The sequence below is a fragment of the Numenius arquata genome, chromosome 6 (assembly GCF_964106895.1).
Source record: "Numenius arquata chromosome 6, bNumArq3.hap1.1, whole genome shotgun sequence".
NCBI classification, from domain to species: Eukaryota; Metazoa; Chordata; class Aves; order Charadriiformes; family Scolopacidae; genus Numenius; species Numenius arquata.
The window spans coordinates 28,307,585-28,331,201 of record NC_133581.1 but is presented as its reverse complement, the minus strand read 5'-3'; the positions used below and the strand labels follow the sequence as shown (position 1 = coordinate 28,331,201).

At 42.4% G+C, this 23,617-nt stretch overlaps 1 protein-coding gene across 1 annotated transcript; it reads right to left on the bottom strand.

Annotated features, from left to right (window-relative positions):
• Positions 1-6,060: 6,060 nt before the first annotated feature.
• Positions 6,061-12,611, bottom strand: SVIP (small VCP interacting protein). The gene is made up of 4 exons (XM_074149657.1): positions 12,460-12,611; positions 10,795-10,845; positions 8,376-8,489; positions 6,061-7,568 (listed from the first exon to the last, which is right to left on the bottom strand). Exons 1-4 carry the CDS (start codon positions 12,520-12,522, stop codon positions 7,554-7,556), a joined length of 243 nt encoding a protein of 80 aa, XP_074005758.1. The 5' UTR covers positions 12,523-12,611; the 3' UTR covers positions 6,061-7,553.
• Positions 12,612-23,617: the final 11,006 nt, after the last annotated feature.

Here is a 23,617-nt window from a genome sequence, read left to right as displayed (position 1 = left end):
AGTAAGCTTCTCATGTGATTGGGACTCTATGTATGTAGGTCCAAATTATTTTCTCAAGTGTAGTAAATTTAGTTTATGCTTTAAAAGGACTTTGGAAAATTAAAGACAGACTGGAAATGGCAACCCATTTTGAAGATCTTGGAATTGTAGAACTATTTATTTCTAGTACTGTATCTTTTATAGCAAATTACCCTCGATAGGCTAATTACTACAATCAGATAAGAAATAGACATATATTTTTAGCCAAATTATTACTCTTTAATATGTGAATGTATACTTAGAGTTACATAAAGGAGTGGATCCTGTTAATGGAAGAAAATACGCAATACAATATATTTGTATGAAAATCGTATTACATTGAATCCTTGACTGTTAGGCTAGCTGAAAAATATATATGCAGGCAGAAAATGAATATTTGTGGAAATTATTTGGTAATGCCTCTTGAAATGAAATAAAAATTGACTATTTTTATGGGTTGCAAGATTTTCTTAACCAGTAGAATATAAAGACTTTTTGCATGCCAAACGACTTCCCAAAGCAATTACTTTTTTTAAAAAAAAAAAAAAAAAGCCCAAGAAAAGAACCCCCACACCTTCTACTCTTTAAAGACAATGCTCAGTGCTAGATCTGTAACGTAGACCCTTCCTGTTTTTCACAAAGTTGCCCGATATAGAAGCGCAGGGAAGTTGAGAGGTTGCCCCTTCCTCTGTCAGACAATAGCCATGGCCAGTTGTGCGGGCGGGGTGAGGTACCACGAAGGGAAGCGGTCAAAGACGCACAGCCCTTCGACCCGAGGAGGAGCTTCAGAAGACGCTAGTCCCTCCGGACTCCCAAAACACTCCACTGTTCTCGAATCTGAGCTTTTTCCTTCCCCTTCTTTGTCATTCTGTTGGTCATGCCAAATGTGAAATACTCATTACCCTGTCAGTAGAGTGATTCACATTCTTGTAAATCATTCACACACCTCTAAAATAGCTAAAGGCATATGGGGGCTTAGTTCATTATTTTGGCTACTTTTCTATGTTTATATTTGGTAATTTATGTGCCTTGTAATGTCCTAGAAAAATCATTTTATAGGATTATTTCACTGACTGTATAAATTTGAGCCGAACTCAGTTGTTTCATTAAAAATGAAATAAAATTTTTTAAAATACTCATACATTTTGGAAGCCTTATTTATTATTTGTAATCTGTGTTCCCACACTTCGCTGCTACTGCCTGGATGCCTACAATATACAATACTGTTTGCGAACCTAATCATGAGATACACAGTGGACGCGGCAAGCATTCACTTACTACAGACAGCACGGAAATGCTTGGAATTTATTGAAAAATTAATTTTCCTTTGCAGGCAAGGAAAAAAATCGAAAGCATTCTTGAAATCATTTTTAAAGCACCAACTGGTATTTTTCTGTATTTTTTGAGGTTTAATTTTAAAACGTAGCTGTATGATCTGCTTCTGTGGCCTTTAAAATTAGCAGCAAAATATCTACCGGCTAGACAGCATCAAGACCTTCTTCCTTCACGTTCCATGCCTTATTAAAGTCAGGACGTTGTATCTCACTTCCGTGGAACCATTTCACCTCACCATCTATAAATATCTGCTAAATACAAGCAGTGCACAATTGCTTGGTGCACCATGCTAAGTAGCAGCATGTAATTCCAAATATGCCTTTAGAATGAAAAATCAAAGCCTTTTGTTCTTCTTTTGAGACATTTTCTAGGAAGATTAAACGTATACTCAAGCAGTAAATCCTTTGAAAAGCCATAGGAAGACCCAGTTCTCATAGAAGCAACATACGTAGCCCTTACGGGAGCAGAGAACAGACCATAGGCAACATTATTTTTAAAAATACAGCACAGCTGAAAAAAAAACATGTTTTAAATATGTGCAGTGAGAGATCTGTTTTCAAATGAACAGAGAAGGAAAAAAAGCCCACCCCTTGTGAAAGCATCAAACGTCTTGAAATAATGGTTGCTCTTTTAAACACAAGCAGTTGTATTTTCATCATCCAAGATTAAGTTTGCGTTACTGTTATGCTTTTTCTTTAAAATGTTTGAAGGTGTTTACACGTTAATAAACAAAGAGCAGATATTAGTAATTATTCAAAAAAAGTATTCTTAGATTTATTTTAATGTTAAACTTCAACAAATAATCCCGGTAAACTCAAACCGAGATTTTAAATTAAACATGAACTACTTTACGTGCTTGGGCTGTAGCTATCAAAATAGTCTTTTTTGATTCAGGGTACTCAAGCATCTTTAAAAAAAAAAAAATAAAAAAAAAATATCGCTTTAAAACACTTCCTGACTTAAAACTTCCATTTAACCAGTTCCAGGATGGGGGAACTAGAAAGGGTGGTTTTTTTTTTTTTTTTTAAAGTATTGCTTCTACCACCTAATGTGTGTAAAAAGCTTGCAGGTGGGGCTTACTGCATTCCATGCACCTGGGGAGGGTGTAGATAGCGGGGGGAGGAAATTAAAGCAGGAGTGTCAACAAAGCCAGCAAAACCAGAAAAAAAAAATGCAGTAAGTTGGTTAGCTCTGGAGGAAGGGGTTGGGAAGATCTTATTCAGAAGGTAAATGTTGCTAATTAGAAAAATGGCGTTTCCTTAGTGTGTTAGACCCTATAGCAGTGTAGGAGCTGGGGACTTTATTGTGGCTTAGACTGCTCAGAGGAGTTAGGAGCCTAAGGCCCAATTTACAAAGCCAAAGCTGAGCTGCAAAATCTTGCTGGAAGAGGTGTGGCCCATGATGCTTGTTACAGTGATGGGGACAGGACAGGCTTCTTCACGTAGACCATGTGTGGAGAGGAAAAAAACCCCATGTTTTGACCAGCGAGCAGTAGCGTGTGATTCCTGAGGTTTCTATGTCACGGTCTGTGATATTGAAGTAGCTAGTGTAGATTTTTAGAAGGCATAACTGGATGGTAGAGTGCACCAGGGAAGACCTGCAGCTCTTGTCCCCCAAGTGAGAGGAGTGCCGAGAGCGTGAAATGGCTTCTTATTAAAAGAGCAGGTGAGGAGATGCTGAACTAGCCACGGAAGATGATTGTAAGGAAGAGTGCCATGTAGGGATCTTAGCTTACTCTATTGCCGTATAGCTCGGCTGAACACGAGTGGTGAGGGGCCAACCGTACTAAAGAGCTGAACTGTTATGAACTGCAACGAAGCCTCTTCTCGAAGACCTCGTTGGGCCATAGAACAAACCCCGTGGGAGCTCCTGCTGGCTGTGAAAAAGTAACTGCGCTAAAACAAAACTCAAGATGCTTAAGTCAGGTAAGACTGCTTTTAAAAACCATTATAATAATGTCAAATAAGTATCGCTACGCTGGAAGTAATTCAGAATGCGTTTGGAAATGCAACTGTAACATCTGTTATTGCTCATTACGGGAGGTACCTTCTGTCACCTTGCTGTTCATATATTACCTGAAATTTTTCTTCCAAGCAGGATTACCCCTAGGGCAGGGGTAGACACTTTGCAAACAGGAGGTTGCTCAGCCTGGAGAAGAGAAGGCTCCGGGGAGACTTCATAGCAGCCTTTCAATATCTGAAGGGAGCCTATAGGAGAGCCGGAGAGAGACTCTTTGTCAGGAAGTGTAGTGACAGGACAAGGGGTAATGGTTTTAAACTGAAAGAGGGGAGATTTAGATTAGATATTAGGAGGAAATTCTTTACTGTGAGGGTGGTGAGGCACTGGAACAGGTTGCCCAGGGAAGCTGTGGATGCCTCATCCCTGGAGGTGTTCAAGTCCAGGCTGGATGGGGCTTTGAGCAACCTGCTCTAGTGGAGGTGTCCCTGCCCATGGCAGGGGGGTTGGAACTCGATGATCTTTAGGGTCCCTTCCAACTCTAACCATTCTATGATTCCATGATTATTTACATAACTGATTGAGGATAGGCTTTTTTTCCTTATCTTTATTATAGTGATAATTGCTCCTTCCTTTGCATTACCACCTTTTTTCCAACAGCAATTTAGAAATGATACATAAATTCTGTGGAAAGTAATTCAAGGGTTGTTGGTGGGGATGAGCGAAATAGGGAGGTGTCAATACGTGTGTGTGGGAAGGTATAGCAAGTTTCTTATAACTTAAGCCCCAACACTGAATTAATTATATGTGTTCATTTTAGACCAGGGAGACGAGCTGTTTGCCACACCACGGTGTTACAGAAGCGTCTGCCAGGGAGGCTTACAAGGGCTCGGTTCTTCTGGGGCTTAGATTTTGTAGTGCCTGCCTGGCTGCTGCCACGCTGTACCTGGCGGGGAAGGAGGGAGAGGGCTTCTTCTTGGCTTTGTCTCTCCTGCTGTCTCAGCCTGTGGTATGTCAGGAATCTAACATAAGGTGAAACAGACACGTGGGATCACGTGAACGTTTATGGGGCTGGAGAGGTTTTTCCACCCCGGTCCAACTGCTGGCACCGCCTGTGCCTGATGAGCTGTTTCTCAACCACTCAGTCTGTCACTGGGCCAAATCCACATGCTTGAAGTCACCTGCTCTCCTAAGGGCCTGCAGTGGTGCTACCTGCCCTTGTGGAGACGCAGCTTCTGTGTCCTCCCAAACCTCAGGGAGTTCTGCCCCAAACTCACTCTCCCCGGCACAATCTCTGTATTTTAACAATTTGCAGTAGGGGATGGTTTCCTTTTCTCTTAGTGCAACAACAATTCTGCTGTGGGAGGCAGCGAGAGTCAGCCCCACCAGTTCAGTTTAAGAGCGTTGGCCTTTGAGTGCCAGGAGTTTTTCAAGCGATCCATAAGAAACTGAAAAGGCTGTCAGAAGGTGGAGAACGGAGGAACGGTGGTACTTGCTGTAAAGCAAACAAAATGTCAACTGCCTACAGAGTCAGCGTGAGTGCATGTATTTTAACAGCCTCTAAAGTGAAGTAAACATCTAAGATTGGGGGAACTGAGCACAAAATTGCTATTGTGTTTCATATTTACTTAGTGCGGCGCTAGGTGGTAAGAAAGAGAGGGGAAGCGTGGATTTCTACAAGGACAGAGCAGCTCTAACGCGCGTAGATAGCTCTCAGCCTTGCCCTCTGATGGAACGCTCCAGGTAGCTAACAGCTGTATACTGCTGACCTGCAGTGTTGTCTGCTTTCGTTCTCAACTGAAATTAATGTTGCCAAAAAATTTAAAACAACGAGAGGTGTTTTTATTTACCCAAATAATTTCCCAGATTCAGTTCAGACTGGCCATCTAAACAGGTAGAGGGGTATGGTATAGAACCTTCTTTTAAAAAATAGCGTCGTCAATCAGTGATTTGCTGTATAGAACTACGCACCCCCAAATCCTGGCGTGTTTCTTAGCTGTAGGAATAAATTTGACATTCGAAGCAAGGACTGTTAAGAAGCAGAGAGAGATCTGTTTTTTACTTAAAGGACAGAGAGAGAGAAAGAGAAGAGCACTATTTTCTTCTGTATTGCAAGAGTCACCTCTTAAATACAAGGTCCACTCAATCCGAGGTGGCTCAGACCTTTACTCCCACCTTCCAGAGAAGCTGCCAGGGGGACAGCCATCAGCAAGCCACCTGCCTTCCCAGGAGGAAGAGCCGGCTGAGGAGCAGTGTGGCTGTTCAGACAGGGTGGCAACCTCTCGCTCAAACGCAGAGCACCTTGACTGGTGCCAGACCCAGAGCCGAGAAGGTTTTTCTCGGGCTGCTGAGCCTGGATGGGCAGCGCAGCCCAGCAGGGTGACTGCTTCACCCTGCAAACTCCTCCCGCATTGACAGCATTGAGATACCAACAGGTGACCCAGGAACTGTGACTTGTTTCACTAGGGTATTTCAACCGCTTTAAATGAAAGCCTTCATGATGTCAGTTGAAGCACAGACTCCTGTTTGGCCAGTGTGCTCCCTCTTTCACAGAGCAGAGGCTTGGCTGGAAAGAGACTGATGGTAATTTCCTCCCCTTACAGCTTTGGGGGAGCAGCAGGATGGAGTGGAAAGAAGAATATATTAAGTTTGAAATACCTCAAGTGACCAACCAAGTGTTAAGCGCTGCTTAAGTGTCTTTGTGGGACACCCGCTGGGGCAAATGCTGGATTGAAATTCACTTTTCAAATTGATCTTTAGTATATTTTATTATATTTTGATGCATTTTCACTAGAAACTGCTATGACCAATTAATACACTAGAGAGAGCAATTGCCAGCAATCAAAGGAAAATGAAGGTACTCATCCCCCAAGGACACAGCCTTTTAGCTCAAATATCATTATACCGAGTTGAGAAGGGAGGCTTTTCAATTCTGACAGCTAAGGCAGGAAACCCATTGTGTCAGGACTGTGCTCCTAAGACAGAGTGAGACACTATTTGGGGAGGTAAAATAAGAAATATTTAGTTTTTTTAAAAAAAAAAGCTCTGTAGGCTAAACTAGGCCAAAAAATGGGGCCAGTAACGTACTGAGGCCAAGCATAATGCTCTTGGGGGAAAGTAAGAGCTAGATTCTCAGTGCTGATCATGCTGCAACAAATGTCCCTCATATATCAAAGCAGTGGCTCCAGGCCACTAGTTCGAGCCCAGTTGCACCACCACGGTTTAGGTAGCTCTAACTAATCAAAGGCAGCTTCGCATTGGGAAAAAGGGTTACAGACCTTGCTGAATACGGAAGAGAAGTGACAGAGCTTTGGGCATTTGGCAAATGTTACTGTGCTGTAACAAACCCACCCAGATAGTACAGGAACTTTAGGAAATGAACCATCCAAGAGATGACGCAGTTAAAGCCTTTTGCTTTTTGTTTTTCAAAATCCTCAGAAGTGCAGCACTGCCCTCTTGTGGTAAGAAAGGAGAACAATTAATAACAGTATTTTTAATTTAATGTTTAACTTCCAGTATTCATTATAAATACTTACAGACTCAAAAGAAATCCACATCAGAAAATGAGGAGAACAATATTAGACTCATAATAAAACAGCTTGCTTCCTATAGTATTATAGGGTTTACAAAGGTTTCTGGTTTTTTAAACTAGTGTCACAAAACGCTTCCATTTGTAAGGACCCACCATGGCCTGCTTTCTTTTTTGAAAAGGCACTAAATCCCTAAGCAGTTCAAAAGTCATTAGGAAACCAAAGAGAAATGCTCTCACCCACATACTCAAATATATATATTTATGAACACCTTTCTACATGAGGACTTAAAGAAAAGTTTAATGGTGGAGCTTGAGAAGAGCATCAAGAACAACACATGGGCACTGGAGCTGTGCCTAAGCCAGTCATACACAGACAGACAGACATCAACTGGCCAGGGAGCATACACATACTGACTGACTACAGGGAAGAAGGCCGCTTCCATGTGAGAAAACCCATCTCACTCCCTTAACAGTGAAGCAATAAAACATGCACATAAAACAAACACACAAATTTGGCCAAAACTTAAGTATTCAGAGTTAGTTTCAGGTTTCTTAGTGTTTGTTTCCACATCAGTCCTCCCACAATGGCAAAGTAGTGCTGAGTCTTCATACGCAAACAGCAAAAGCCACGATGAGCAAGTGCCACTCTGCTGCAGAAACTGGCAAGTTGTTGGCAGTAAACATCAATCTTCTCTTCAGAAGTCACCTCTCTTTATCCAACCTGCCACTAAAGACAAAACCAACAAAATGCACCACAGGTTCGTATGAAGATAGGGAAAAAAAAAAAAAACCACCCAACAAAAAAACCAACAAAACCACTACAAGGTTGTCTAAAGACAATAAACTCCCTCTTATAACACCTTTTGCAGCCAGCAAGCGAGGGACACGCAGCCCACCAGCAGCAGCTTATACAAACTCCTGCCTCCTTCAAATAGCAATGAAGGAGAGAGATGAAGGCTTATGGAGCCTGTGTTTCAACAACCAGATGCGTCTATTGCCTTAGAGAGATTCTAATTCTTAATTGCATCTCTGTTCGGCCTTCCGAGACAAAGCTTGCATTAGAGAAGTAGTAGCAGCACTGAAGTTCATCAGTATCTATGCCAACACTGTAAGTTTCCTTTGTGAAGAGAAGTAGATACATGAAACCCAAAGCAATTACCCTACTTAAGTCTCTCTTCCCCCAGAGTTGATAAAAAATGTCTGAACTACCTCAACCAGCAGTGAAAAGGGACGCCGAGTACAGGTCAACCCAGTGAGGAGATCCCCAGGGCCAAGAGTGGTGTAAAACCGACGCATTGTAGATGCAGAAACCGGGAAGAAAGGGAGGGGAAAAATAGCTCTCTGCCATCCTTGCTGTCTTTTTGTCCCAGAAATGAAATCTCAAAAAGAACACTGTGTGACAAGAACACATTCTTCCATTTCCCTTCTTCTTGCTTTTTCCTCAAGGTAGTCGATCTTGTAGATGACAACAAAACAGGATTTTCTCAGTAAATACAAGGACACTTTTATCATGTTGGGTTTTTTTTGTACTTACTCTCAGTCCACCTTCTCCTCCAGAACCCGAAGCTGCAAGTCTCTTTTCCATTTCTTCCTGTTTCTTTTTCTTTTGCTCTACAGAGTAAGCGTTCTTAATGCCTCGAGAGGAAGCCTGGGAGAAAACACATTTGGGTAAGGCCAGTTAGCTATTTTTCTGGATAAACAATGCCATTTTGTGCACTCTGGTTTGTGAGAAAAGACTGAAATGTTAAGTAATGCTACTATTACACAAACCCAGACCTTTCAGGATACTTCTTCGTACTGTGAGCTCTCGGTCCATAAGTATGTGAGGATGGTTTTGTTTTATATTGTTATTTCATCCAGGTGAGCACATTTAATGCAATTACGTGTACCTGCTTTGCATCCTAAGATGCAGAACCAGAACTTCCCTTCCCAAAAGTCCCATAAAATTTTAGTCTGTATTTTTTTTCCAGTATCAGGGCCTATTCTTGCCCTCACAAACAGAATTAATTGGGAGAGACAATTTGGGCAGACAGAACTTCAAAGAACTTTAGCCATTCACTTCTTCTAACTCTTTTTATCAAAAGGCTACCGAGAGATAGGACACAGATGATGGAAATCATAATGACAGCTTCTATTCCAACACTCAATAAGCGGACAGAGAAAGTCACAAGCTCTGTATAGCTACTAGGAAAAAAAAAATAAAAAAAATCGATGGGAACTTTACACGCAGGGGAGAGGAAAAGGTCATGTTAGCAGTGCTGGCCCAGGCTGTCAGATGGTAGGAATATCAGAACTACAGACAAACAGTTAACACTGTAAACTTAGAAAGAAAATGTTTTAAAAACTGATGCTTATCTAAGTTTAGAGTTACGATACTACAGCATAAGCTGTGCAAAAGATGTTAAAATCTACCGAGGGATAACAGTAATGCTCTCACCTAAAATTCAGGGCCCTGACGACAAGCACGATTCTCAATAGCCTACTAAGGCAAATCTTACCAACAAATACTAACTTACTTAGACCCCATGATTTCTCACTTTTAGGCAACTGGCCTTCTAAGCGAGTTAGCAACCTGGACTGTCTCTACAGCACCCCAAAAGGAAGAACACCTCACACGACTTCAGGCTGAATAAAGAGCAGTTAAGAAGCATGTACAGGAAAACACTAAGCTGGGATGGACATCTGAGCTACTCCCTTGCCCCTCACGAGGGGCAAACTCAATTAGGCTACTTGCAAGACATCTCCATTACCTAACATTCAGAGTCTAAAATTCTCTCACAGATAGTTCTGAAAAATCCTGGTAGATGTTTTATCTACAAAACAAAGAAATAACAGTGTTATACTTCCATTTTTCTTTAGCAGCTTAACAGCCGCCACAGAACTTCAAAGCCATCTATAAACCAAATTGATTCATTTCTCCTTCCTCCCGGCAAAGCTTTTTAGCACTTTAAGAGCTAGATGGGGACATTCCCCTTGCACGTGCTTCTCAAAAGTATGTTTCCTACAGTTATGCTCAAAAACCCTTTGCAACTTAAGATTACACATGGATTGCTCTTAGTTTGTAGTCTGACAAAAAAATCAAGAGTTTTTAAAGGAATCTGAAGCATCACTCAGTTGTTGCTCCAATTATTCACTGAACTCCCTTAAAACCAGTTCAACATGGTCCTCATCAATAATGGTCAATTTTTAATTCAGTGTATAACGTCACTAACATTCATACAAACAACACATTCCCCTCTCTCCACAGGTCCGCTGTGGTCTCTAAGATACACTTCTTATTGTAGATTTTGCTTGGTGTATGTTATAAGCCTTTCTTGAGAAGTATGGAAAAGAAGAAATAGACTGGCTAGTTCTACATTCCACTAGGACGTTTGCACCCTACCTCTTCTAACTTTAAGAATATTTAAGTAGTTAAAGCTTAGAAAACTTTAAAAGATAAAAGAATAAGTTAATACTTCTTCTTTGCTGGAATTTGAACTGGGAAACACACTCAATTGTTGCTGCATTGATAAACTGAACTTGCAAGTGCCCATAACCTGCATTTGTAAGAAAAGTACAAGTGAATACCACTTGAAATTGCCACCACAGCAATTGTTTGCCAAATCTGGTTCGAAATATTTCTCAATCTTTTATTTTCAAGTCTTATAAGGGGCAAAAAATGATGTTGAACATGCTCTTCAATTCTTAGGTTGTTTCCTAACTACTGCAAAACTTCTCCCTTCCAAACAAGCTGTTAACTGACAATGGTCTTTCAGCAACTACCTAGCTGTGAAACTCTACTGTATATAGATATCAAAAAATGGTATAAAATATTAATAATACTGTGAAAGTATTTAATGACAATTCCCACAATCCAGGCACGATATCCAGTGTTACCACAGAAGCCCTAGCTATTTTCCCCATAAACCAGTTACCAAAATATCATTTGAATAAATGGTTTTATCAGACGTTACCTCCATCTGCCTCCTTTCAGCAGCTTCTGCTAGCTGTCTTCTTTTTATTTCCTAAATAAAATGTGAAAGACAGTGAAATTCTAGTCCAATACAGTTCCAATACAATTTGTTTGAAAGTCTTAATTTTTAAATATGACTCAAATCTGTAATGCAAACTGCCACAAAATGCCAACCTTAAGTCAATTAGCATCATCTTTCCCTCCGTTGCCAATCTGCAAGAACAAAGTGATTTTAGTGACTAATAAGCTAAAAGAGCAGCTGCTGACGTATCTAGTCAAACCCCACCAGAAACCTGTATTCAGCTGTCTGCATGACGCCTTCACTCCAAAAAATTCAGACTGGAATGAGAAGGCACGCAGTATGTGAAATGTCCTTTTGGAGCCTGAAAAGGGGAGAGCTCACTTTTCCAGGCTGAGTGGGCTCCTTGTCTTCTCCCCCATAACATCCTCAGATGAGGGGTATAAAAGCACGGAGATGGGTTCCTCCCCAAGTAGGAGAAATTTCTCCTATGCAGGCTACTTAGAAGCGAGCAGCACTGTGCGCTAGAGAGAAAAGCATAGTTTTCACAAAAGTCATAGAATGGTTTGGGTTGGAAAGGACCTTAAAGATCATCTGCCATAGGCAGGGACACCTTCCACTAGACCAGGTTGCTCAAAGCCCCATCCAACCTGGGCTCTTGTGTTGAAGTGTTAACCACTTCCAGGGATGGGGCATCCACAAATTCTCTGGGCAACCTGTGCTAATGTTTCACCACCCTCACAGAACAGAATTTCTTCCTAAGCTCTTATCTAAACCTCCCCTCTTTCAGTTTAAAACTGTCACCCCTTGTTCTATTGCTCCACTCCGTGATAAAGAGTCCCTCCCCATCTCTCCTGTAGGCCCTCTTTAGGTACTGGAAAGGGCTATAAGGTGTCCCCAGAGCCTTCTCTTCTCCAGGCTGAACAGCCCCAACTCTCTCAGCCTGTCCTCGTAGCAGAGGTGCTCCAGCCCCTATGATCATCTTTGTGGCCCTCCCGTGGACTCACTCCAATGGTTCCATGTCCTTCTCATGTTGGGGGCCCCAGAGGTGGACGCAGCACTGCAGGTGGGGTCTCACCAGAGCAGAGGGGCAGAGTCACCTCCCTCCACCTGCTGGTCACACTGCTTTCCATGCAGCCCAGGACGCGGTTGGCTTTTTGGGCTGCGAGCACTGTTTTTTCCCGTTCCTGGTTTAAAACGGAGTGTCATCTTAGCCGCTATAACCGCACAAGCGGTGTCTCTCCTTCACGGGAGACACTCCCCTCCCACACTCTCCACACAAGCGACCACCAGCGAGAGGTGGGACGGAACCCGAGGAGGCGGCGGGGTGCCAGGCCCCGTACTGCGGGGGCGCCGGCCTGAGCTCCCCCCTCCCGAGGCCGGGCAGCCGAAGGACGAGGTTCCCCGGCCCAGCCGCTGCCTCGGGCCTCTCACCCAGGGCTGCGGCGGAGCCTCGGCCTCCATTTTCAGGAAGGCGGCCCGTTCTCCTTCCCCCACCCCCCCGAGGGCCGGTGTTCCCCGCGCTCGTCCCGGTGCCGCTGAGTGTCACTGCCTGCCTATAAACAACCGGGAGGGAGGAAGGAAGGAGGGAGGGAGGGAAAGCGGCCCCGGCTTCGGCTCCGGCCCCGGCCCCGCACTCGCACTCACCGGGTCGGGCGTCTCCACCACGTCCTTGACGGCGCCCCCCATGCAGGGCAGGCACAGCCCCATGGCGGGCCCCACCAACGGCAGGGCCGGCCACCGCTGGGGAGGAGGCGGTTGCGGCCCCGGCCCCGGCCCCGGCCCCGCCCGCGGCCCCGCGCTCCGGCAGGGCCCGCCCCGTCATGGGGCCGGCGGTGGCCCGACGTGTCGCTGGGGGCGGGCATGGCCGGCTGAGGGCCGGCGGGGCTGGTGTGGGGCAGGGTGGGGGCTGGTTTCCCCCGGCATTAAGTTAAATTAATTTAATTCCGTTAGGGCAACAGGGGCGCTGGTCTAACCGATGTCCAGCTCGCTCCGGTAACGCTGGCGGAGGGATTGGGAGGCCGCTGGAGGCGCGGCGGGGCGGCAGGGAGGGCTTCCATTCCCTGAGGCGGTGCTGCCATCCGCTGGTGGCGGGAGGCCGGCGCTGCAGGCCGGCAGCAGGGCCGTCATGGCGCGTCTGCCCCCCCCCCCCCCCCCCAGCGTTTGAAGCTCTAACGCGGTTGTGTTGGGTGGTGGTGCCCGAAAGGTGGTTTCCGTCCCTAGCGCCGGTTCGCCTATTGCCAAACCCACAAGTGCCCTCGTAACGGCCGTAGCCTGCAGCCAGCTCATCGGTACGTGCTGGCAGCAGCTGCGTGCGCTGCTGTGCCCTGAGGAATCATAGAACGGTTAGAGTTGGAAGGGACCCTAAAGACCATCGAGTTCCAACCCCCCTGCCATGGGCAGGGACACCTCCACTAGAGCAGGTGTTGCTCAAAGCCCCATCCAGCCTGGCCTTAAACACTTCCAGGGATGGGGCAGCCACAGCTTCTCTGGGCAACCTGTTGCAGTATCTCACCACCCTCACAGTAAAGAATTTCCTCCTAATATCTCATCTAAATCTGCCCTCTTTCATTTAAAAATGATTATCCCTTGTTCTGTTGCTCCACTCCCTGATAAAGAGTCCCTCCCCATCTTGTAGCCCCCTGTAGGTACTGGAAAGGGCCATCAGGTCTCCCCAGAGCCTTCTCCAGGCTGAATAACCCCAACCTCCTTAGTCTGTCTTCATAGGAGAGGCGCTCCAGCCCTCTGATCGTCTTCGTGGCCCTCCTCTGGACTCACTCCGACAGGTCCATGTCCTTCTCATGTTGGCAGCACTGTGCAGGTGGGGGTCTCAAACCCAAGAACAGCACACTTGCCCATGTGAAGGCATACGATGAGAGCCACAGGGCTGGGAGGGGATGGCATGGACCTGTGCAGCCCATTGCAAGACATATATCTGTCTCATCCAGCAGCTTTTAGCCTTTTTGACTTGCATGTGTAGCCGAGGAAAACATGATTCTCATTTCTTTGCTATTCATTTATGTTCATCCTGAGATGTAAGTGATTGTATTTTTCCTATTTTAATATTTTTAAATGCTTATGTAATTTAGGCAGCTCCTGGTTTTAGATGGATTAATGCTTTATTTCACATTCAGTCTTTTGTCCTCTTTGAAACGGTTTGTTGTGCCTTACTAGCAGGAACTGCCATGCAAGAATTTTGGTCCTTGCTGGCCTTTGTTGGTTTCCTCAATTTACTGATACTGAATTTTCCAAAAATCTTTTCCTCTTTTCTGGCTCTTCTGCTTCTCTTTCTTTCTCTTAAAATTTTGGCACATTCTCTTCTAGCTATTTCTCTAGTAGACTCCAGCATTAGCCAATTCAACAATATTTCCTGAATTTGAGTGTTGGTGCGTACATCCATCTCCAAGGATTACGTTGATAATATGTATGCTTCATAAACAATGCAACATCTACGCGGCTTCTTTCTTGCCTCTGTGATTTTCACCAAGGTATATCTTTTTGCACCAATGTTCTTGTCCTGCGATTTATTCTACGAGTCCACGATGTCCTACATTATTTTAATGTACTAATTTAAGTTCTTGTGTTTGTTCCCCTGCAGCCATAATTAACCATCAGAGGAGGATTATGGCATCGCTGAACCAAGTACTCTACACAAGGCACAACATGGTCCTGAGCTTTCTGAACTGGGCCTCAAAAGTCTCACCATCATCATGGGAGATTAATCAGGCTTGTGGAAGGAGGAGCAGGAGGAGGCTGTCGTGCCACGCATCCCTGGCTACTGAGGCTGAGATTGTCTGCAGGTGTGCACAAAAGCCCTACCACACACAGCTGGGCTGCGGCATGTTGTCCCAGGAGCTGCAGCGTGGTATGATTTAACTTTCTGCTCTGTAATAACAGCGTTATTTTCTTTTTATTACTTTTAAAAAGTCAAGATGCTGTTGTTTTATGGTTATGTGGATTAAGTGCTTAGTGTTTGTCAAGCTTCGGGTTAGAACTGAGGGGTTTTTGGTTTATTGCAGTCCTCTTTTTGATCCATCAGGTAACAGTGCCTGAGTGCAGCAGCTAAAATACCCTTTGCTGCATCTAAAAGGCTTAGGGGAAGATTGAAGCGCACTTGGACAGAACTCTGCGTGGGGAAAGAGCTCAGCTTGCTGGTAGTGTGAGCTGGTAAGACATGTAACTGAAAAGCTGAGTGGTTCAAGAAAAGCTTCAGTTCTTTAGAAGTGCCTGCATAAGGTATTCAGAGTGTTATTTATTGAGAAATAGCAGGAAATATCGTAACAACTTTATGTTTGATAACAAAGGGCTTATAGGTTATCACTGAGGGTTTTCAAGGCTTATGTTTGTACTGCTGAAGTTGTAGGGATAACCTTTCGGAAAAGTCACTTAGTTTAAAGTTGTTTAATAACTGGTTCTTCTTCAGACTTCCTGGAATGATCTTAAAGAAACTCTGTGTAGTTTGAAATGAAATCAATAGGATATTTGTGTGTTAAGATACACTGATAACTAGTGATAGCTGGAAAATTAGATCAAATTACCCTCAAAATGAGAATTTTTACCGCTCTTATGAGCAAGGACCTAGCCTTGCTGTATTCCGAGAGCCAGCTGAGGATTGATAAGGAGCTCAATGGCCTGGAGCAGCTGATTCCCTGGAGTGGGTGTGTGATAGCACCAGTAAAACACAGACCCGCCCTGTGGTTTTTGGCTAAATTCATCTGCGTTGCCTTGGGAAGCACATCTGAAAAGATGCAATTAACTGTCTTCTTTTTTTTTTTTTTTTCTGAAGAGAGAGTCTCCTAATCCTTCCCGCTCAAGCTCTGCATTTCTTTCTCCTGGAAACTTGCTCCCTGTGTTGGGTGTGAACAGTGCAGAGCATCCCTCTGTCCTTTGCCTGTAAAAAGGTGTGAAGCTCATCTTCCTAAACACAGCAGCGATCACTTGACAGAGTGAAGTGTGCTCTTCTCAGTTATGGGTTGCTTTTTGATTAATTATGTGCTGAGTATTCCTCGATGCTGTGAGGTCAGAAATATTAATGCCTGGTGGTTCATTAGTAATGGATGATAGGAGTTTTTTGGTTGTTAGTGGTTTGGGTTTTTTTTGTCCACTTCCCCCACCCTACCAAATAATATTGTAGTGGAATAACATATTAGTTATGTAATTAGCATTTTTCTTTAAAAAAACCCAAAAAAACCCCACCCTCCAGACTTAACACTGACATGAATAGTAGTAGCACATTGCTTTTAAATGGACTACTAGGGTAACCAATTTGATTTTTTTTTTTTTTATTCATGTGGTGAATTGTGTGCAGTGAGTTTTGAATATCCAATTTAACAAGAAATACATATTTAAAATGTCAGTGACCGTTCTGCAGGTTTCTGGCAGCTTATTAGAACATCTGGCAATTTGTTATTGGTTCATTTGTAACGGTTTAGTTGTGGTGGCATTTGTGCAAGAATGGTATTGAATTCCATCTTAATCTGGCTTTTATCAATGTTGATTAGTCTCTAACTCTCTTATCTTCTCGAAATCCAGCAGGTGGTACTATTGACACAAAAATTTCCTGTATTTCCCAAATGTATAACCGCGCCTCCGATTTATTGTTTTGTTTTGATGTTACAGGCAGTGTGGCTTTGAATAGGAATGCAGATGCTACTGTATTCCTACACTTCTGGAAATGTCAGAAGGCTTTTACAATAACCAACAGGGACTGTGGGGGTGGGAGGGGAAGGGGAAAGGCATTTTTTACCCTGCACTATTTTGTGTGCAGGATAATACAGGTACAAGGTAAATTGCTTTAAGAGCCCTGACCAAGTGACTCACAGGTTCATGACTTTCACTTCTAGGGTGAAAATTAGCCTTTACATGTACTCATTCTACCTCGTAAATGTCTTTTTTAGTACCTGTGTCTTCTGAAACAGTTCATGTCCTTACGCCACTACAAAAGAGAATCTAATGATTATGAGGTCTAAAGGGGCACAACAATTGTAGGGCTGATCTTTGAATGTGGGAACTTAATGATAATGGAGGATTCATGTTGTTATTGCACGGAAACGTAGAGAGAGAATCTGATTGATAGTTCAGCAAGTTATCGTGCTCATTTAATCATTTAAAAAGACAACTTACTGCCAGTTAAATTATAGTTGGGAATTAACTCTGGAATGTTTAGTTACACATCATACCTCTCTTCCAACTAATAGAAATATTCATTTGCATTTTAAACTTTAGGACTCTTTCTTCAAGAAAAGGCAAGTGACTCAATTGTAAGTGTGGTTTGGGAATCTTGGTACTTGCTTTCACCATAGGAAGCTTTTAAAGCAGCAAAGACATGGAGCCTTTCCCAGGAACAGCACGGCGCAGCTTAGTGCCAGGCTGTCTACTGGAAAAGTAATTGCAGCATCTGTGGACATTTATATAAGTCTTTCTGACCCTGATATGTTACTTTATCGTCATTAGCCATCGGTTTAAATATCAATAGGAAAGGACTGAAGTTAATCAATACAAAGGCTGTCACTGATTTCCGTGAGAGCAGGCGCAATGCTGTCGGGCGGTGATGTGCAGTGGGTGTCTGTCAGGTTTGGTTAGCAAGCCTCTGGGTCTAATGCTCTCCACAGCAGTTCTACTAAGTCAGTTCCACTTATTTCTTCTCTGGCTGTATTGTTGCATGCCACCATCCTCTCAGAGTAGTGAATTGAAGGGGAAAATCAATTTCTGGTTATAGAAGAGTTCTTATCTCTGTGTAAATGCCACCTGCAATACCGGGGAACATGCTTATGGAGTCCTGTCTGTTACAGAACAGCAAGTTGGGGTGGAAGGGAGCATTTCCCCCTCTGTCCTGCCCTCTTCAGGGCCATTCATGTGCTCTATAAAATATGTATAATCCAGCCAATAAGTGGTTAGCTGCAAGAAATAGGTGGGCTCTCTTTTGCCTTAGGCAGGTTGAATATATTGAGGTTGGCAACAGTGCTGGTTTTAGATCCTCAGCTGGTTTCTTCCTTCTTGGGGGGGAAGTGTTCAAGAACTGCCATGTGTGTAAAGCCTTCCGTTCAAAGGGCGGTTACTGGAGATGCAGGCTCTAGGCGTAAGGAATTAATAAACAGTATAACTCTGATGGGTTTTATTAATAATGTTTTATTTATATGTGGGGAGGCTGATTCCCACCACAGAGATCATGAAATCCTAAGATGCAAGTTCATTCTGAACTCGGTACCTTCTTAGTAGTTCCATCAGGTAAGGGTCTTTTCTTACTGTTGCCAAATCAGAGTCTTAATTATTATAATTGATTGTGATTTGAGAGAAAAGAGGCAGTTATATAGGAAGAGCAGAATTCAGTGACTTAGTATTTTGTGTCTTTTTATCGAATGTAACTTTTGAAATACAGACCTGTAAGAACATTAGATTTGTACCTGTCTGGAAACAGATGACAAGGAAGTTTCTAGAGAGTGTCTGGTTTTGGACAACTAAGAAAAACTAGCTCTTAAATCACTAACTTTAGACAAAAGATATTTTATATATGTGCATAGTAGAATATTAGCAGTGAAATAATAATGAACTTTTATTTTTCCCTCTACTTAGATGTATATAATTCTGCACAAAATGTAGAGAAGGACGTGAAATCTGTAAAGAGCAGCTAGAGGAAAATACACAATTAGTAGCTTGTAACTGATTAAATGCATTAGTTCTCAACATCATGGAAAGTTTAAGAATTCTTTTACAGAATGTAGCAAAGCTGTTTTTTTAAAATCGTTTTTTTTTAACCAGAGGTGAGTGAATATAGTGTAGTGCTTAATTATGGACACAGATACTCAGTGTTCAATTCATGAGTTTCCTCAAATGTCTTTTTATGTTTTAGTTTAGGGATCTCTGAGTGTTGGACTGCAATCCAAGTTCTGTATGATCTCTGAGAGTACAGCTTTTGTTGAGGTCCATGGAAGTGAGCTTTTTTTAAGCTATGGTTTAACTTCAGAAGCTTTCAGCTAATCTTGATAGCTTTGCTTCATTAGCAATGGATCTTTTTCCATTACTTTCCCATTATTCCTCATGGCTTGACACGATCTGCTCTGCAGAAGCAAGGCAGCTTTTCAGATTTAAGGATGTTGCTAGTTGCTGACTAAAAACTTGTGTACTTCATACAAGCCTTCTGTCGATGCATTTTCCTTCCGTGCAAAAAACCATACACATGAAGCACTGAAATTTCTGGGGAAATTCAGTGTACAACTCAGTAGCATCATATCCTTGAATAGAATCTGTAAAAGCATGTGGAAATCCTGCTCAACTGACTGTCCAGCATCTGATGATAAACTCTGGATCCTGTTGAAGCTCCTTCCAATTGCTTTTCTAGCTAAAACAAAGAATGCTTTTAGATACTGTGCTGAGCATGTTCATATGATGCATTTATCAGCCCAGTGTACCTCCGTTAGACAGTAATTAGGGACTGCCAAAAGAACATCTGTTTACAGTCACTACTTCTAAGGATAAATCTGCATCACGAAATAGCTTGTGTTTGAGTCCAAGGGCAATTAAAACCGAGAAGGAAGATTTCTCTGCTTTTTAAGGTCAAATTGCACTCTGCTTGCCTCTGTGCTGCTACGCTATTTGAAAAATCACTGATTCCTCTACAAGACACACAGCGATGCATATGCTTTCTCCCTCTAGCATGTTAGCAGAGATTTGAGGTTTTGGGCGCAAAATAACTACATAATAACTTCTAAAACAAGTAAAATGCAGATTGTTTTCTCACAATTGGATAAGGATGGGAGCAGATGATTCTTGGCTTTTTTATGTTCAGCTTGGTTTCTGCAGGCACCTGATACTCTCTAGCCCTGCCTGGGGCACCAGTTTCTTATCTTGGGTACAGAACAGAATTAAGTTCTCGTGCTTAGTCTGGCTTCTATGTGTCAAAAAACCCTCACCAATTTGAGGAGGGGTTCACAATCTGTTCCCTGCCCTAGTGTCTGTGTTCCTGGAGACTGGTACAGCTTTAACATACGTTATTAAAAGATGATACTCTTGCTGAAATTTTTTTCTGCTCAAAACTGGCTTGAAAGAGATGCTCTAAAACTTTCCCGTTTGGGTCTTTTACTGGTTGACCACTCACTAATGTGGGTCATATTGTAGAGTTGCTTCTTCAGACTTGAGAAATACTTAGGTCCTCGGCATATAAAGAGTAAGGCAGTGAGAGCAGGGACATCCTACAGTGTTCTACAAGGCTATGGTATTTTCATACATAAGTGCATTTGTACTATTTATGTGTGTGTTTTGTTTTCTTTTTTAATAAAACCTCTTGCATCTGCTCAGTGGGGAACACTTGGATACACTTACACATTTCAGATCAGTATCGTGGCAGGGGGAACTCAAAAGGTGAAGGACACTGACATGCATTTCTCTTTTTCTCTCATCCTGGAAATGTGACTTAAAAATTAAGCCTGTAGCTTAAGAGAAAAGTAATACATGCTTCTGGTATGAAAACAAAGCATCAAAAATTGATGTTTGTAGTCAGCAGATGGTGGAATGTCTGATAGCATCCTTGTCTGAAATATACCTTTTTTTTTGTCTTTCCCTCTTGGTGTAGAGTATTAGACTAGATCTTAAGGATAAAACTTGTAGTGATGTGTAAATTAATTCTGTCATCAAAACCCATGGGTGCATGTTCTGGCATATATTTGCAATGTTGATGTTTCATGGTCTCTTCACTCATATGGCAACCTGTCTGTGTGATTCCATGAACATAGCAATATTCCTTTGCCTTGATTATCTCCTTGAAATGAGAGAAGAACATATCTAAACTTTACCTAGACACATGGACTACGTCTAGTGATAACTCCAGGAGTAATGATTTTAGGACTTCATTTGCAGTGTAGTGCCACATTACAGTCTAATAAATAGAATTCAGAAAGCTAAAGGTAAAAATCAAGCATATAACATTATAATGGAGTTCTAGGAACCTCTAATAATTTAACTTGTCAGAGCTATAAGGAAAAACAAGAACACTTGCCAAATCCTTAGAATAAATTTATATAATTCTAGTGTGCTGCTTAACAATAAATGAGTGATGGCATTCCTTTATTATTCCATTTGAAATAGTGTGTTTTGTAGGAAATAATATATTATAAACCTTATAAAATTATAGAAACATTTGCTTTCCTGTGTGACTGACTCTAATGAAGGCTCTAGGAATAATTGAACAGAAGTTATTGTGCGGACCTTGTTGGTTGCATCCTGATAACTGTAGTGGAATTCAGGAAATAATGAAGGTGTGGTAAACTCCCAGAACTTGACCTGTGTATCGCATTACCAACAAATCTTGTTGCAGTAAGTCGTCTTTATTCACTGGTGTTTCCAGAAATGCTTGCCATTGTTTCCAATGTCTCTCAGACTGTTGATGTTTTAATCTCATACTAGAAGACAATGGCAATGGGAAAAGAATTTCATGTCCCTGGCCCTTTGCTGTCCTCTGATAGACATTCATCGTGAATCAAGCGTATTCTTATTAATTAGCAGCTAAAGAGCAAACAAGAAGGCCATGATCCAAATCAGCCTTTCCAGGGAAACACACTTTGAACTATACAGAGACCTGTGTACGCATGTATTTATAAATACACATAAATGTCTTCTTATTAATTAGTGTATTCTTATTAATTAGCAGCTAAAGAGCAAACAAGCAGGCCAGGATTTAAATCAGCCTTTCCAGGGAAACGCTTTTTCAACTATAGCAGAGGCCCATGCACGCATGTATTTACAGAATCACAGAATCACAGAATCTTAGTGGTTGGAAGGGACCTTTGAGATCATCGAGTCCAACCACATTAAAAAAAAAAAAAAAAACAAAAAAAAAAACAAAACACACAAACAAACAAAAAAACACAACACAAAACCAAACAAACAACAACACCCCCCCCCAAAAAAAAAAAAAAAAAAAAAAAAAAAGGCAGCATCCATCAACTAAACCCCACACACAACACCCCACCACAAACCAACAATCCCGGGCACTAGAACATATAGAACTAGAACATATGTGTGTTTATAAACACACATAAATGCTTAATGGGCACAAAAGTGAAAAGTTTGCTTTGAAGGATAACAAAGGGATTTTTCATTGCTATAGAAATGCTCTGAGAGTTTGCTTTGTTTCCTAGGTAGAAAGTTTCCTGGTTGCAGCACTGTTAGTTTGCTTGGGAAAGGACAGCTTGTAGCTGTTCATGAACTGAACAAGCAATGCACTGCTTAAAATGCTGACCACACAAGGGATGTGGGTACGCTGTGGCAGAGAAAGCTATATCAGAAGCGTTTCATAACCTCATTCCTTCGTCCTGTGACATTTTAACATTTATACTCCAACGTTTTGTGTCTCGACAGCATTTCAACTTTCATGTTCTTTTCTCTCAGCTTCTTCTTATAATTTTCCAACTGCTTTTGTCAGGGGTGATCTTGCAAAGCCCTCTGTCCATATACTGACCCTGCAGAAGAACACTATCTCAATTCTGCTTTTCCACATGTGCTTATTATAGACAGAAGTGTTTGTGTCACTCCTGTAAAGTTTCCTGACACTTAGCACGACAAGATTTGCGTTTCGACTTTTTCTAATGCTGCCAAACTTGAGCTGCTTGGACTGAAATTCTTCACGTGGGTGTTTGCCTCAGGCTGCCTTTCTTTGAGAAGCTTCAGCAAAAAGTTTAGCTACTATAGGTGGTATTTGAGAAGCACCAAGTTGGATGCTTAATGCAAGCAACTGCCCTGGGACTCTTGTGTGCTACAGCTTGTAGCTTGTGTGTGCTACAGACCTTAGCAAAGGTCTTACCCCGGTGTTGGGGCTGTGATTGCGGTGCTGCAGGGATAGGATGTGAGCCCTTGGCAATTCTCAGTGTCGGCCAACGTTGGGAATGCGTGGGAATTTTTTATGACTTGTTGTGGAGAAGAAGCTGTGCAAGTGGAAGAGGAAGTGGGAAACATAACTGCTCCGTGCTGGCTCTCACTTCAGTATTCACTCTCTTCAGAAGCACTGCTCACTAACTGGCTGCAGCAATTAAAAAGAAATGCTGTCTTTTCTGTGAACTGGAGATCAAATCTGAATCTCGTTAGTATAATGTTTCCATGGCAACATTTTGCCTGTTTATTCTATGGAGTTGAACACAGAATTTGGGTTCAGACAAACTTTTTTCCATGCAAGTAACAAGGTATCATTTTTAAAACTGAATTAAAACAATTACGCGCAGCTACTGTTGGCTGATACGTACTTTTTGGTGGGATATCGGTCTTAGTGCTAAATGTAAGTCACTTCCATTGAAGAGCTGAGTATAAATAAATGGGAATTACAAATTTCTCTTTAAGCCTGCCCAGTTATCAGTCACACTTTCTTTGAGTGACTCTTCAGCCTACAAAAGAAAAGTTTCTTCAAGTACTACAGATTATGCATATTCTGCTGCAAGTAACGGAAACGGCATCTGTAGAAGGACATGGATTGTAGAACTAGCAGACTTCTCCTCCGCATCCTTAAGGACTCGAGGAGTCTCGATGAAATCCAGGCTAAAAATTAACTGGATTGGCAGGGTGAGAGGTGTAATTATAGCTGCATTTAAGGAATTTATAAAACCAGAGACTGATCTCCCAGCTATGTACTGTACTAACAAACTGGTAATTGTGCATCAGATTAATGAGAAGTATGCCTCAGTGTCTTCCAAGGAGGTGTTACTGATATGCTATATAAATTGAAAATGATCTTCCACAATGTTTTCAAGCTGTTACCTTTCTAGTATAGTGCTCTAAATTAGGTGTGGAATATATTTATATTTGGTACTTGAAATGGAAATGT